The sequence below is a fragment of the Heterodontus francisci genome, chromosome 31 (genome assembly GCF_036365525.1).
Source record: "Heterodontus francisci isolate sHetFra1 chromosome 31, sHetFra1.hap1, whole genome shotgun sequence".
Classification (NCBI taxonomy): Eukaryota; Metazoa; Chordata; class Chondrichthyes; order Heterodontiformes; family Heterodontidae; genus Heterodontus; species Heterodontus francisci.
This window is the reverse complement of record NC_090401.1, coordinates 29,755,672-29,772,896: the sequence shown is the minus strand read 5'-3', so window position 1 is coordinate 29,772,896 and position 17,225 is coordinate 29,755,672. Positions and strand designations below refer to the sequence as shown.

Below are 17,225 nucleotides of genomic sequence, written 5' to 3'. Positions count from 1 at the left end.
TGTCTGTGTCCTCTGTTAGAACAGTCTGCACTATAAGCCAATTCAAAATTTAATTGTAACAAATGTATCTCTCGATGCTCAGTGCAAGTGGCTGTATCCAAGGCAATGAGAATGCACCTTCTCAGTAACTCCTGAGGCCTGCTTGTTCTTAAAGCAGTACTGATCCTTTGCTGTCTTAAAGACACACTACATATTGCCCGGAGAGAAAAAAAAGATGGATACAAACAGTTACTACACAAGCTACATCTAAACATGCCTTGCTCTGTTGGGCTTCACCCACAACTGTCTAGTCATGTGTGACATGACATCACTTCCTCTGGTGATCTTCACTTACAGCTCTTAATGGGGTCCCTTCTTAAGGTCATCCCACAACACCCCTTTTTTTCCAAAGATAAAAGCATACGTTCAATAAACAATGATGTTACGGTTTGGAGTAACTATGCCTGATTAAAACAAACGCTATTTACAGGTAAGCAAGTTAACACTCCCTAAAATGTAGTGGAGATTTGCTTATTTGTCCCAATCCGGTTATCATAAACCTCTTCCTAGAGCTGAGCTCGTCTTGATGACTCCTCTGAGACTCAGAACTCTGGTTGGCATGTTCTTCCTCTGTGCTCATATCCTCTGTACTTTCATCTTCAGATTTTGTCTTTGAATGTGTCCGCAATGCCACAGAGTTGTCACATATAGTTTTGTCGTACAACTCTGGAGTTGTCTTTGATTCCATCCGAGAATCACACCATTGGGTATCTGGACCTTGTACGATCTGGGCTGGTCGCATATCCTAGCAACCTCTGCAGAATACCAAGTTCCAGACGCGTGGTCGAGGACTCTGACCTTCTGTCCTACACGCAATCAAACTAATTTTGGTCCTACCTGTTGTGCGATGCCTTCATCTTCCCTTATTTAGACAGAAGTATATCCTTTACTGTGGAAAACAGAGAGATGACGACTGGGCAGGGTAGTTCTTAGCTACCTTCCAAACATCAACTTTGCAGTGGTGGTAAGCCCATATCCGATGGAGTAGCACAGAGGTGCAGTATCGCAAACCTGCGATCTTGTCCCATCTGCCTATGCTTTAAAATTAGCGATTTGATGGTGTGCGCCATGCGTTCAGCCATGCCATTGGACTGTGGATAATGCGGCAATGATGTCACGTGGCAGACTCCCACTTGGTACACGTCTTCCTGCATATTGCGGCCCATTATCGGAGATAATTTCTTCTGGCATATCGAATAGGCTGAACAGAGCTCTGACTGCAGCAGCAACCATTGCACTCGACATATCTCGGATGCTCGGAAACTTTGTGAAGTAATCGTGACAAGGAGGAAATCTCACCTTGGACATGAAATAATCTCTGCAGATATTTGTCCATGGATGTGAAGGTTTTTCATGTGGGATCAAGGGTTCCTTCTGTTGATTTGGCTGACAACTTTGACATGCCTCACAGGATTTCACCACCAGCTCAACATTACTGTTGATTAATGACTAGTAGACCATCTCTCTGGCAAGGCGTCTGGTACGTTCTATTCCTAAATGCTCTCGATGCAATTGGGCTAGAATAACAGAACGTAGAGCTTTGCGTATCAGGACTTGTTTCCCTTTGAAACTCACCCCTTGCGATATACTGAGCTCGTCTCGATATAGCCAGAAACAGCGTAGACATTTGGTTACTTCCTGTATAGTGTCAGGCCATCCTTCCACAACAACGATAGGTTAGGGTCACATGCTGTCTCATCTCTTAGTTGCTTGCATTTGTCCAAAACTCATGAGGTCAATCTGGAGAACATCCTCAATCTCAGTATCCACACTGTGGACACACAAATCCAGCAAAACATCTGCATCTTTATTCGGTTAGGTAACCAGCTCAGGGTGTCCAATGTGACCATTTTGCTGCCCGGTTTATATTGGACGTCACAATCGTAGCCCTAGACCTTTAGCGAAAGTCTCTGTAACCGTGGAGGAGCACTGAAGTGGTTTGCACCATATGGTTTCAAGTGGCTTGTGGTCAGTCTCCACAGTAAAGCGTTCTCTGAACAAGTAGGTATGAAACCCAACGATACCAAAAACCAGAGCTAAGGTTTCACGTTCGATGTTAGAGTAATTGAATTGGATTTGTGACAAACTCTTCGACATGGAGGTGATTGGCTTCCCTTTCTGCATGATGCAGGTGTCTAATCCCTTCTGGGACGCATTGACCTCAAGCATGGTCTCTTTGGTCAGGTCATAATACTGTATAATGCTGTCTTGACTTAATAGAGCTAACTTTAAAGACTCAAACAGCTGTTGGTGGTTTTCCTGCAAGAAGTAAGGTGCATCTTGACATAGCAGTTCCCTAAGCAGTGCTGCTACTCACCAAAATTGGGGATGTACGGGGTCAAAACATTGAAAAGCCCTGGACTCCGTTGTAGGTCTTCCCAATCTTGAGGAGTTAGCATGGTTTTGACATCTTCGATCTTATCTGGATCTGGGCTTATTCCTGTGGCAGAATATATTGACCCAAAGAAGTTGATGTGCCCAATGTTGACCTGACACTTGTTATTAAACACAAGGCCCTCACGATGAGGAGCCAGCATTAGCAAATGCAAGTTTTGGTTATGCTTTGCCTTGACCTGCCCCATCACTGCAATACGTCAGCTCTACAGATACAGCCTGGGTCAGTTATCCTGTCCATATATTGTTAGAAAATGTCCTTGCTGACGCACAGACCAAACGGTAACCGTGTAAAACAGTATCTCCCGAATGGCATTCTAAAAGTGGAGTAGCTGGGACTTCTTGGTGAAGTGGACAGACCAGTAGCCATGCTTTGCTTTGAGCTTTGAAGAATACTTAACAACAATAAACTTAGGATTCAGCTCCTCCAAGTTTGGGATTTTATGCGGGCATCTCGAGGGCTAAATTCAGTTGTCACGAGTCTAAGCAATTCCTGAGATTGCCATCTTTCTTCAGCATGCAGGCAGATGACTCTGTTGCGCTCCATCTCATCCAGCTCCACTTAAGCTTCTCTTGAATGTGCACACTGCATGTCCTTGGCACGCCAATAGTAAGTATTGTATTCTCTCTCATTTGGAGGATGGCATCACCCTTGAAATTGCTGATTGCATCAAATCTGTCTGGGTAAAATAGTTTCAGGTCTCTAACCGACTCACTGCACTCAGTATTGCAACCTTCCGTACCTCAAGTATAGTCACGATTCGTAAATCTTGGCAGACTGGAAGTCCTGTGACAGCTGGTCCAGTTGTGTCTACAATATAAAAAATTTGTGGTAGCCATTCAGAGCTCCCATAGCTGCACTGCAAGGTTATCATTCCAATGCACTTGATTGAAGAACCATTGTAGGCAGTCAGCCTAGCTGTGGTGGGTTGCACCATAGATTCCCATTTCTTTAAGTACATGTCCTTCAGTATACGGATGGGCAAAATATTTACAATTGCTCTGGTGCCGACTTTAATCTGAGTTTATACGGCACAGTGGTTAGCACCACAGCCTCACAGCTCCAGCGACCCGGGTTCGGTTCTGGGTACTGTCTGTGCGGAGTTTGCAGGTTCTCCCTGTGACCGCGTGGGTTTCAGCTGGGTGCTCCGGTTTCCTCCCACAGCCAAAGACTTGCAGGTTGATAGGTAAATTGGCCATCATAAATTGCCCCTAGTATAGGTAGGTGGTAGGAGAATTGAGGGAAGGTGGGGATGTGGTAGGGAATGTGGGATTAATGTAGGATTAGTATAAATGGGCGGTTGATGGTCGGCACAGACTCGGTGGGCCGAAGGGCCTGTTTCAGTGCTGTATCTCTCGCTTTCTCTCTCTCTCTTATGCTTGCCACTCTTCTGTGGACATATAATCTCGATCATGGTGAATGCCTCAGATTGCGTAACATCATTGACATGTTGATCCAAATAAACTATGTGGCATGCTTGCTCACTGTTCGTACAAGTGCACTCTTCATCCATGTCCTCCTGGCAATGTGTCCCAACTGACCTCATGTGCCTGCTCAGGCTTTTGTTGTGTGTTGGCATACCTCTTGTTGTGTTTGTCATCCTTTCTTGCCTCCTCTCAATATATGATCTGTCACTATTCCTGTGTGCAGTATCTGAGCTCGACTTCCTGCACTGCCTTGCTCAATGTCCTCACGTGTCACAAATTCTGCACAAGTCCTGATACGCCAGACATCTGTGAATTGGATGAGTCAGGCAACAGTTGCTACAAGGTTTAGCAGACCTCTGAGCCTTAGTTACCATACCAATTGTTGTAGCTGCCCCCAACACTTGTAACTGTTTGCGCCCAGCCATGATGGCTTCAAATTTCCTTCCATCATTAAGTAGTGCATCTATGATGTGCCTTTTCTTTTCTAGTAGGTCTTTTGGAAAGGCCTCTAGTGGGGTAGGGGCAAATACTAGCTCTATAATCCATTTTGACAATTAGATATCTGCGAAGTAACACTATTGAACTTTGTCTTGGCATCTTGCAACAAACTGGTCAATGGACTCATCTTGTCTTTGTCTGTACATCATAAGTGCCAGCCTATATACTCGGAAATTTACATTTCCTTTGAGTTGCTGCTCCAGGAATGCCCATATTTTGTTAGGGTCCTTCTGATCCTCAGCTGACAATCCTGATGTGTTGATCTGTTTCAGGCCTTCATTGCCCAGTGTGATCTTAATCTTGACAGCTTAGTTCTCCGGTTTGCTCATTTCTTGATCCAGGAAACACAGTTCCATTTGCTGTTGGAACAGTTTAAATTCAGATGCTTTGTCCGTGCCTTCCAATCGATAGCTGGATATCTGAACGCCATTTTCTGGATGATCCTGATATTTTACAATACAAGCTTTTTCACAGGTTTTTCTTTTCAGAGGAACACATCTTTTTGTTTCCTTTTTCAAACAGATTCATTTTTGCAGACCTACCCCTTTTAAGAGTGAGAAGCTACAGCTTTCATTGTTTACACAGTTTGGTTTTTAAAATTGAGAGATCAGCTTTTTGTTGATACAGCCATTCAATTTTTTTCCAACTGCAAGCAGTCATTTCTTTTAAACAGAGCAGTTTTTTCAAGAGGGCTGCAGCTTGCAGTCCCAGCAGCTGCCACAACCAGCTTTTTGCTAGTGGCGCGGTCAGGTTCTTCCATGATTTACAGCTTAGGCCCCACCCATGAAGTAAAAGAAAACCGGGAAAACTAAAACAGTAATGCTTCAGCTACTGCTTTTCAAATTTTTTGACCCTGACAAATAGGTTAAAACTCGGGTCTCCTGGCAAATTGCCTGCTGTACACAGAGTTCCAACACCTCCCTGGTCCTGTCTGTGCTCTCTGCCTGTTTTGGAGTCTCCTGTCAGCTGTTCTCCAGTATCTTCAGCCACTCCAGGTAGGCAGCCTGCTGTTCTTTGTTAGCTCTTTGTTGGTGTGTTCTTCAGAAAAAATCCAATGTTGCCACAATGTAATTTTGGTGGTCTTCAGAAAAATTAAATACCAAACATTGCCACTGCGTAATATTACTTGATCCTTTTGGTGTGTGCTCTGTCGTAAGACACACAGGACATCAAGTAACATTCAAAGAACATGTGGGTTTTATTATAACCTAAGTAGAACATATATATTACAAACAGCTACTGCACGAACTACATCTAAACACAACTTGGTCTGTCGAACTCTACCCACAACCTCCTAGTCACGTGTGATGTGACATCACCACCTCTGGTGATCTTCACTTGCATCTCTTAAGATGGTCGATTCTTAAGGTGGTCCCTCCTTAGGGTTGTCCCACAACACATTCTATGTTGTTGTTGATCCCTGGCCAATAAACCGTCTCAGCTTTCAATGCCCATGTGACCTTGATGTAATTGGGTAAGAATATCTTGATGAAGCGCTTTTGCTATCAATATTTGTCTGTCCTTGAAAATGACTCCACTTGATATGCCTAATTTGTCATATGGCCAAAAGGTTCTGAAGTCTGTGGGAACCTTTTGCATTGTATCTGGCCATCCACTGAAGGTGAGCTGCCCTGAGGACAGGATCTCTGAAGACTCTCTTTGGAGTTCTTCACATTTCTTCTGTTCAAATTGCATTTGGTCAATGTTGTACACATCATCTAGTTCCACATCTACTTTGTCAACTTGGACATTTAAAGATACATCTTCTGTCTTCTTGGGGTTGGGTAGCTTGCTCAATGTGTCAGATGTAACCATGAGGTTTCCAGGTTGGTATCGGATCTCACAATCTCATCCCTGTACTTTGATTAGTAATATTTGAAGTCGAGGTGGTGCACTAGTGAGTGATGTTTGCCAAATCATTGCTCCTGGCTTGTGATCAGTCTCGACTAAATGTGTTTGCCAAATATACGTATAGAATCTGCCTATGCCTATGTTTCTCGTTCTATGGTCGAATAGTTCGCTTGAGTGGGTGACAAACGTTTAGAACTGAACGCAGTTGGTCTACCTTCCTGTAACAGACATGCTCGAGACCCTTTTGTGAAGCATTTACTTGTAGTTTAGTTTCTTTCCTTGGGTCATAATATTGTGAACATGCTTCAGCAGAAAGTGACTATTTTAACAAATTGAACGGATGCTGATGATCTTCGTGCCACAAAAATGCGAATCTTTCTTGAGAGGTTCATGCAGTGATGATACTTTCTCAGATAAATTTGAGATATAAGGTGCTAATAAATTAAACAGGCCCAAAAGCCTCTGTAAATTATCTTCACCTTGAGGAGTAGGCATTGATTGTACATCCTTTACTGGTGATCTGACCATATTCCAGTGTTAGACTGGATCGAACCAAAAAAAATTAATATTGCTTACATTGATAGCACATTTTTTGCTATTAAACATGAGACCTTCTCTTCTAGCTGGCTCCATTAGGCTGTGAAGATTCTCGTTATGCTCTTCATTGGTGCTGCCATGACATCCGCAATGAAAACACAGCCAGGGCCACTCTCAGTAATGCGATCCATATGTTGTTGGAACAGGTCTTGGCTCACTGACGGACTGAATGGCAACCGTAGAAAGCAGTGCCTCCCAAATGAATGTTCTTAGTTCCTGTGAATCCGCAGAAAGGTGCACGGACCAATATCCATGTTTCGCATCCAACTTTGAGAAGAACCTGGCTCTAGCAAATCTTGGGTTAAGCTCCTCGGAGGTAGGAACCTTGTGAGGACATCTTTTGAGTGCTTGATTCAATCTTCTGGGATCCAGGCATACTCTAATGGCACCATCTTTCTTAATTACATTGGTTATTGAGCTAAACCAATCCGTGTGTTGCTGCTAATAATACCTTGTTATTCTATTGTGTAAAGCTGAGCCTTTAGCTTGTCCTTTATGTGGACCCTGCATTTCCATGGTGGATCTATGGAGGGAATTGCATCACCTTTCAGAAGAATGGTGTCTCCTATGAAACTGTCCATTGTGTCCAATCTATCTGGGTATTTCTGTTACAGACCTTGAATAGACTCAATAGGGTCACACTTGTCTCGGCTATTTAGCATTGGTGCTTTACTGATCTTGTGAATAGTCATGATCCGGAGTTCACTGAATGCTGGCAGTCCAGCTACTATTGGACCTTTGGTGTCAACAACATAACAGGCTTGTGACAACCATGCAGAACTTTCATATCTGCACTTGAAAGTCAATGCTCCCACACAGTGGATTGGTGAACCGTTATGTGCGGTGAATCTAGCTCTTGTTGGCTGTAACGTAGACTCCCACTTCACTAGGTACATGTTTTGAGTATCCGCAGTGGTAAAATGTTGGCGCTGGCCCCAGTATCTATCTTCAGATCATAGCTTGTGCTTGCTACTTCTGTTAGGACATATAATTTCAACTGTAGTGAAAGCTGCCAGTTGTGCAATTGCATCCATGTGCTGTGTGACTGTTACTGTATGGAAAGCGTGTTCACTTTCTGGCTTGAGTTTGCCTCTTTCAGTCCTTTCTTTGCTGTTCAGGTCTCTCCCTATACCTTGTGGATGTGCCTGTGATTGAAATGGTACTTGGTGAATTCCTTTTTATTCTTGCCACCAGGCGGCGTCTTTTTTTGTTGAGCTGTAGCTTACTGTGGCTTCTGACCACTTCTTCACTGCCAGATTTTCTCCACAGTCTCACCCTGTGTCCCTTTAGACCATGCGCCTTGCAGCCATCTCTGAATGCAGGACAGTTACGTGGCTGATGAATTAGACCGCACTTGCAACACGCCATGCCCTATCAAGTTACCTTGGCTACCTCACCTATGGTTGTTGCTGCTCCTAGCACTTGTATATATTGCCTGCTCGCAGCTGTAGTTTCATATTTTCTGCCATCTTCGAGTCGACTGTTGATGCCATATCCTTTTTTCTTATCAAGCAGATCCTTTTGGAATGCCCCTATTGGAGTTGATATGATTACCAGCTCCATTATTTTCTCCAAGAGTTCTGCGTGTGAGAAATCACAATCTTTGCCTTTTTCCCCGACATCTACTGACTAACTGGTTTAAAAGAGTCTTAATTCTGTCCTCCATATTCATACCTAGTCTTTTTGTTTCTACCCTGTTTATCCTTCTTAGGAACATCGGAACAGGAGGAGGCCATTTAGCCCCTCGAGCCTGTTCCACCATTCAATGAGATCAGGGTTGATCTGTGACCTAACTCCATATACCTACATTTGCCCCATATCACTAATACCGTTGGATAACAAAAATCTATCAATTTCAGATTTAAAACTTACAATTTCCTTTTTTCCTTACAATCACCTTTTGTACGTACAAGTGTTTCCTAATTTCACTCCTGAAAGGTCTGGTTCTAATTTTTAGATTATACCACCCTAGTTCTGGACTCCCAGCCAGTGGAAATAGTTTCTCTCTAGCTACTCTATCTGTTCCTCTTAATATCTTGAAAACTTTGATCAAATCACCCCTTAGCCTTCCAAATTCCAGAAAATACAACCCCAGCTTGCGTAATCTCTCCTGATAATTAACCCTTGGAGTCCAGGTATTGTTCTAGTAAACCTACACTGCACTCCCTCCAAGGTCACTTTTTCCTTCCAAAGGGATGGTGCCAGAATTGCTCACAGTACTCTAGGTGTAGTTTAACCAGCACTTTGTGTATGGCTGAAATGTGACTTCTAACCTCTTGTACATATCCTCTCCTCTCTTAAAAAAACAGGCTTAACCCTAAAAAGTTCCAATTAGCCAGTTGTTCTTGCAGTTCCATTCGTGAACATATTGCTGATACTAAAACAACCAAGAAAACATAACTTGACAGCCTTTATCTTCAATTTCCAGCCACAATTTCATAACTCCTTTTGAGCACATTTGACTCTTCCCTCCCTTTGTTTCTCCCATGTGGGAATTTTCTCTCCTGCCTGCACTGGTTCATCCACTCTCTCTCTCTCACTCTCTCTCTCTCTCTCTCTCTCCCTCCAGACACTAATCATTGTTCTCTTCTCTCATTACCTCAGAAGAAATTCTCTGCAAAGCTCACCAATGAATCTGCTCCTTTAACCTTCCTCTCTCTACCCATCGTATTTACCCTTGTTTGCCACATGTATACTGATGCAACCCACTTTTACCTCACCACCACCTCTCTCAACCCCTCCACTACCTCTAATTTGTCAGATTGCTTGTCCGACATCCAGTAATGGATGAGCAAAAATTTACCGCAACTAAATATTGGGAAGACCAAGCCCCTGTCTTTGGTCACCACCACAAACTCAGTTCCCTAGTCATTGAAATCACCCTTCTCCCTGGACTCTATCTGAGGCTGAACTAGAGCATTTTCAACCTTGGCACCCTATCTGACGCTGAGATGAGTTTCTGACCCCATGTCTGCTTCATCAGCAAGATTGCCTACTTCCACCTCGTAACATCACTCAGATCATTTGCTGCTGAAAACCTCTTCCATTCTTTTATTATTTCTAGATTCAACTATTCCAGTGCTCACTTGTCCAGTTTCCCACCTTGCATCCGCTGAAAACTTGAGCTTATCCAAAACTCTTCTGCCTATATCTTATCTTGCACCAAGTCCCGTTCACCAACCACCCCTCGTTGATGTACATTAAATCCCAGTCCAGAAACACCTTGAATTTAAAATTCTCATCTGTATTTTCAAGTCCCTCCATGGCCTTACCCATTCCTATCTCTGTATCCTCCTCTAAGCCTACAACACAATTAGATCTTTTCACTTCTCCAATTCTGGCATCTCGCGCATCCCTGATTTTAAATCACTCCAACATTGGTGGCCCTGCCTTCAGCTCCCTTGATCCTAAACTCTGGAATTCCCTCCCTAAATCTCTACACCTCTCTCTCCTCCTTTTAAGATGCTGCTTAAAACCTACCTCTTTAACCAAGCTTTTGTTCAGCTGTCATCTTGTTATGTGGTTCAGTGTTAAAAGTGCTCCATGAGGTGCCTTGGGAAATTTTACAATGTTAAAGGTAATATATCAATGCAAATTCTTGTTGCTGTTTCATTATGCTGCTCAGATATCTCCTCAGTTCTTCCTTCCTTTCTCTACTGTTAGATTGCTTGACAAGTATTTGTCACTTTTATTTGTTGTGTTGTTCCTCTACTTTAACAAGTTTTCTTTTGCTTTTCCTAACTGTAAGAAACTCCCTGGACTGCATGCTTGTCCACAATCCTACCCAAAATGGGGTGGAATAGCAATGGAGAATGTGAAAACAAATTGGGCAACGAAGCCCACAACAACCTCACTGCTCTATCTACGTTTCCATCCCTCTGCCCCGACCAGTACTGCAGCTGCCATTCCTTCCCCATCTGTTGCATGTCTTGAAGTATCCTCATGGAGGGAAAGAGCCTTGGAGCAGCTTCCATTCCCTCGATTCTGTGCCAATATTTAACTGCTGAAGATCATGTTCTTGGCCAAGCCCTTCAGTACAACACCTCTTGTGATCTTTGGGATGTTCATGTCCTTTTAATCCCACCCCAAACCTTCTGGTAGTCCAGTGCAATTTTCTTCATCTGTAGAGCAGGCTCCTTCAGTAATAGTGATTTGTCCAGGAATCTCCTCTGCATATGGAATGCCCACCAACTCTGGAATCTGAGATGGGGTTCCAGCAGTGTCAAACAAGTGGTGGAGGTGACATCACTGTTGGGAGGACAATTCTGGTTCCTGATCTCCCCCTTCAGTAACTTTATCCACTACTACTTCCCTAGCATGTTCCTTATTCACTTCCTCCAGCTGGGGCCCATGCTAATTAATACCTGCCCCCTTAAATATGAACTTACCTATGAACTTTCAACCCTCACAAGTCCCTTTGAACAAAGTGATTCTAGTCATTAATTCAGCAATCCTTTCTTTCATCTCTTCTAATGGTAAGCAAAATTCACAGATCTGTGTGAACGCATGTGTTGTAACGACAGTGCATATATTATAGTACACACAAAGCATTATTTTCAATTCCATTCCTCTTTTCTGCCGGGTTTATGGTTCAACTGACAGGTTGCAAAATTTGACTCTTTAACACCGGTAGTGTTGGTGTTATGGGTGCCATTTTGGAACCAAAATGGTGTCTCCACTGTGTGCACACACTTCCAGCACCATGCATGTCAGATAACATCTTGGTGAGGGTGTTAGTGCAGGCATTAGGAGCATGTGTCAGAAGTATGACGAGTGGACAGTTTGTGATGTCAGCGCTGCGATTTCTGACCTCGCCGTTCCAGTTAATGCCTTCTCTTAAATATTCACAGCTAAACACGCATTCAGCAGCAAGTAGAACCCCTCACTGTTACTACTAATAGTGATCATGAACAACTTGCAGATTAACTGCTGATTAATCTCTCCTGGCTCTGTCTGAGCTTATGGAAGTGCTTGGTGTTTTGAAGAATTGGTTAAAGTTGGTGACGTCTGCAGGGAGTTGTACTGCACTTGGAGAAGGCCTTGATTGTGACTGGAAGGGTTCTGGTCAGACTACTTGCTCCCAGTAGCAGGAAGCCTCATCTGCCAAGCGTCTTCCGGAAGCATTTCTCTTACCTCCACCTAAGCCAGGATCATTGTGTGCGCCATCTGCGCTTTATGAAAGAGATGCTCACAACTCTGCCACCTCTTGCAACCAGACCTGCAGCCTCAGAGCAGGGCGAGGACAGCATTGCCAGTGGCTGTGAAGGTGAGCATAGCCTTAAATTTCCTTGTGTCAGGATTCTTCCAGGCGAGAACAGGCGACATATGTAACATTTCTCTATTCGCTGTCCACTTCTGCATCAGAGAGATGGCAGACACTCTTTATACCTGGAGAGGAGAGTTCATTGTGTTCTCTCCAAACAGGAAGAAGTAAGGAGAGTGTGCAAATAGCTTTGCCAGGATAGTGGGCTTTCCATGGTGCAGGTGCTATCGACTGCACCCACGAGTTGTTGTGGGTGCTGCATCTCAATGTTGAGATGTACCACCACCGCAAAATTTACCATTCACTGAATGCACAGTTGGTGTGTGTCTATGCTCAACACATCTTGTTGATGAATGCCCTCTATCCAGGCAGCAGTCATAATGCTTTCATTCTCTGCCAATCTGCTGTTCCCTCAATCATTTAACCACCATGTCAAACCAGAGGATGACTGCTGGACAACAAGGGCTATCCACTGACCATCCTGGCTAATGATTCCCCTCCTCAAACCAACCACAAGTGGCCAACATGCATACAGTGAAAGCCATGCTGCCACACAAAATATCATGGAGCAGACCATTGACCATTGGGTGCTGAAGTAATGATTCTGCTGTCTGGACCACTATGCAGGCGGCTTCCAGTACTTGCTGGAGTGTGTCTCCTGATTTGTGCTGGTGTGCTGTATCCTCCACAACCTCACCATCATGAGGACACAGAACTTGTCGCCAGGGATATGGCAAGCAGCTCAGGAGCAGAACAGGGGAAGGAAGAGGAGGAGGAGCAGGAGGAGGAGGTGAAAGGGTGGAGGCAGCTGGTATATCCCCATTCCAGACAGGCTGCCTTTAATTGCCTCATTTGACTATGGTTCCCATGAACACAACTCCAAAACCCATTGTACAGCAGTCACACACCTCACCTTTCCTCTGTTACGGACCATCACTGCGTCCTCTTGACCATAATGCTGAAATAAAACCACCACAAAACAACCATTTCATATGACCTTTATCCAACAAAAGATCCAATATTCCATACAAAAGTCAAATAAACACCCTTCTATATTCACTTGATGCCTGTCTTGCCTGGCCTAGTGCTCCTATGCAGTGCTACCCCAGTGGCTGCAGCATGGCTGGTGGAGGGCTGCTGACTTTCAGAGGGGGAGAATGCAGATGGACTTGCAGGATGACCTTGAGCAGGTCTAGGGCCCATAAGGCCCAGCTTTGGACTGCACTACCTCAGCATGGGCAGCAGCAGCTAGATGATAGGCAACAGCAAAGGCACTGACAGAGTAGCAGTGGTGGGAACACGATACTGTCATCCTGAGCAAGTTTGTGGACCAGGGAACCATTGCCACAACCCAGAACATTGCTTCAGCAATCCCAATAAACTGCTGGAGAACAAATTACTGAACTGCTTTGAGACCCTGCAAGCCCTTATGAGCACTGGTATCTGTAGCCAGGATGGCAGGACCCTGAGCTTGCGTGGTAACAAGCTGAAGTTTCATGACTTCAGACCAAGCTTTCACTGCAGCACTTGGATATTAGGTCGCTTCTGTTTGTGCTGCATTGGAAGCTAAGACATTGGTTACCAAGTACTGCATTATGGTTGGGTTTGCAAGTGTTCTCATGGAGTTGGCCAACACTTACACACTGGAAAGGATGGGCTCCAAGGTCTTCGCAAAGCTTGCCACCAATGCTATTCTTTCCCCTGCCTTTGCTGCAGCCCACTTGTGCATGGTGACGCACCACGTGCAGATCCTTCCTCTGTGCTGCCCTTTAAAGTTCACACAGGGCCAGTATCTGAGCTGGTGGCTGTGTGTGTGAGGTGGAATGACAGTGTTTCTTCTTCATCACTCTCAGGCTCCTGCGCCTGTTGTTGACCAGTTCTTGGATATCTGAAAGGCTAAAAGCACAAGGATAGGGGTGGGCTGAGGGAAGAAGGAGAAAGTAAGATTTGCGTGCTTACACTGTTTGCATTTTGTAACTCCGAAGATATTGTAGGATAAGGGGGAAGTGGGATGCGAGAAGATAGATTAGTTTGGCATATATCATCATCCTTTATGGTTTCAGCAGTGCCCTGGCCATGACCTCAGTCATAGCCGCACCAATGGTTGACAGCACCCACTCCTTCATGAGGTTGAGAGCATGCAGTCATACCTGTCCCCTGCCAGTTAGGTGCTGCTACCTCCAATTATGGGCCAACTTGTCCTGCAAGACAGAGGGAAGTGTGTCAGTTAATATGATGTACTATGTTTGGGTGATGTGCGTGTTACATTTCAATAGCTGGTAGTGTTTACGAGGCATGAGATGTGAGTGTGAGGCTTTCAGCAGTGCTACATGTGTGAGGGTGGGGTGAGGCAATGAATGCTGGGTTTGAATCATGCTTGATAGAGACTATTGGTTGGTGAGTGATGGTGTGGTAGTGAACTGAACACTGTGTGCAGCTGGTGATCTATTTGTAAGGATATGGCACGGGAAGGTGCATTCACTGACCTTGACCACTCGTGCGAGGTTGTTGAACTTTTTGTGGCACTGCATTCAGGTAGACTGCTGCCGTTGACCGCGATAGCTATCTGCTCCCACTGCCTTTACAGTATCTGCCTGGAGGGCTTCTGGCCCTGATGGAAGAGGACCTCTCTCCTCCCGTCCTCCTCTTCCACTAAGGCCTCCAGTGCTACATCAGAGAACCTTAGGGCACACTCTCTGGCCTGGTGCACCATTTCCACCCCATTTTCTGCTCATAAATTTACCACAATGACTTCCACCACCTGCTGCAGCCAGAGCGTGCTTCCCCTTTAAGAAGTGCAGGCTGGCTTTAAGTAATGCAGACTAGCTTTGCGGTGCTAGCCTTGCACGAACTTAAGCCCCCAGCTGAGCCACTCATGCTGCCTGCATTACTTTGAATGGGCATGGGTTAGTCGCACATCACGATCCCCATAGCCATTTTCAGGGGCAATCGAATTTTTCATCCATGATCTCTTTCATTTGACTTTGATTAATACAGCATTTGCTACTAAAGTGATTCTGCCCTAGAATATACCATAAAAATAACCCCCAAACCTAAAATATCTTTTGAACATTTTAAACAACTTACACTAACTAGCTTAAAATTGCTTACAAATTAATTACAAACTTTCTACTATCCTATATATAGGCACATAAGTAATCATTTTTTTAATTTGACAATATTCCTTATCCAATTAATATGTAAATTATATGTTTAAATTAACCTTGAGCACTTCAACTATGAAACGTAAGTAAAAAGTATACCAATCTCCCAATCGCTAGCTTTCAATTCATGCCTTAAACACCGTGTTTATCCCTCTCCTGAACAGTCACCAACATTCTGTCAATCCAACCTGCACTAGCTGTAGAATCAATACCTAAATTGAATTGGATGTAGGCCAACTAGACGCTTCCCGAGCCATCTAAGCTGCAGATCCTGATCCTCTGCTCTACTCCATTTCACACACTCTCACTGATCAGAAGTGATGTTGTTGAATCATATCTTTAGTGTCAGACTGTAACATGATTACTGCAGAACAGGAGGATGTTGATCATGAAGATTTTTCATTTCAATGCAAATGTATTAACTATGTTAATTCTTTGTCTTTTCAGCATTATCCAATGGATAACATAAATACATCAGAGGAAATATCAGTCACCATACAGCAGATTAAGGAAGGCCCAAAAGCCAAACTACGAGAGCTATGTAAACAATTTGGACTCCCAGTTTCAGGAACAAGGGTGTACTTTCAAAGAGTTCTGTGCCAAAGACTTGGCATTGATCCAAAATTTGTCATTGTTCAAAAATCCACCTCACGTTCCAACAGCCATGGAGACTGTTGCAGTGTCGCTGGATGCCGAAGTCGACGGGGCAAGGACACCCATATTCGGTGGTTCACAGTCATCAGAAAAAAAGGAAGTCACACCGCAGCCATAACAAAAGCAATCCAGCTTACAAGAGAAGGTTGGACACCAACAATGTATTCTCGGATTTGTGGTCAGCATTTCAGTTGCGGGCAGCTGTCTTTTGAGCCAAGTTCTCCTGACTACATTCCACATTTACACATGAACCCTATAGCTAAAGCAGCAACATCACATTCCAACTTATGGTCCAAGGACAGTTCAGAAGAGGCCATGGACTTGACTAACAAGAGCAACATTCAAACCTCTTCAGTTCATGTTGCAGGTCCATCTCATCTCGATTTTACAAACCAATATCAAAGTATGAATTCTTCAGTTAGAGTGTTGCTTCAATCAACTCCCGAGAATCCTCATCTGTCTCTTAGACAGGATGCAGAAACCAAGGTATTGTGAGGTTGTTAGATATATTGGTAGAGGTGATTAAAGCTCTTCTGATTGGGTACCGATCCACAGCATAAAATTGTGCATTTTGGCACTAAATTGGGAAACTCACAGAGTCCATTAGGATGGTTATTGTCACAGAAAGTGTTCTCCTAAGAATGAGATTCAGACACGTTGGGCTGGTTTTTGTGCTGGAGGCAGGGCTCCCAGTGTTAGGCCAAAAAAAGGCAGGGGGAGCCTCCAGTCTTTTTAAATCAAGGTTTCAATAGGCAGGATCCCCATTCCTTTCAAGTCTTTAAAGGGATGGGGATCCCACCTCAAAGAGCTGCCAGCAGCTCAGCAGTATCGACAGTACCACTGGGAGTGGTGTCCACTGCCGGTACTGCAGAGACCTTGGACCCAGGCCCAGTGGCAGAACCCCAGAACATAGGTAGGTGATATGGGGTCGCTGGGGCCAGTCTGGAAGTCCCCGGTGAGAGAGGGTGGGGAGTGTGGTCGTGCAGTCCAGGGGGAGGGGGGTTCCTGGGGGCACAGTTGTTTCCAGTGGGAGTCCTCCAGTTGAACGAAGCCCCTGACAACCCGCCCACCTCTCCTCCTGCCCCCTGTGATCGGGCCCCTGATGTCCACTCAATCTGCAAACCCCACTCTGATCTGCAACTCCCTTCCTGGCCTCCTCCAATTCCAGACGCCCCCCACCTCCCCCCCTCCTCCCCCACCACCCACTGATGGCAGTTTAGAGATTTGTGTCTCACCTACCCGAGCTTACAACTGACATTGGGATCAAAGGCAGAAAATTGTCTCATTTGCATCCCTCATTTTGATGGAGAGAAAATTGTATTAAAACCAAAATCAAT

The 17,225-nt window shown here is 44.6% G+C and overlaps 1 protein-coding gene across 4 annotated transcripts in view; it reads left to right on the top strand.

Moving 5' to 3' along the window:
• Positions 1-17,225, top strand: part of zmym4.1 (zinc finger MYM-type containing 4, tandem duplicate 1) — a 276,696-nt gene that overhangs the window by 14,481 nt on the left and 244,990 nt on the right. For 3 of the 4 annotated variants that reach the window (XM_068011208.1, XM_068011206.1, XM_068011204.1), the window contains exons 1-2: positions 6,962-7,123; positions 15,682-16,374. In XM_068011208.1, coding sequence (XP_067867309.1) covers positions 6,977-7,123; positions 15,682-16,374 — 840 coding nt within the window. In that variant the 5' untranslated portion in view covers positions 6,962-6,976. Of the gene's footprint in view, positions 1-6,961; positions 7,124-15,681; positions 16,375-17,225 lie in introns of those variants that run through there. The other variant, XM_068011207.1, reaches the window with a different exon arrangement.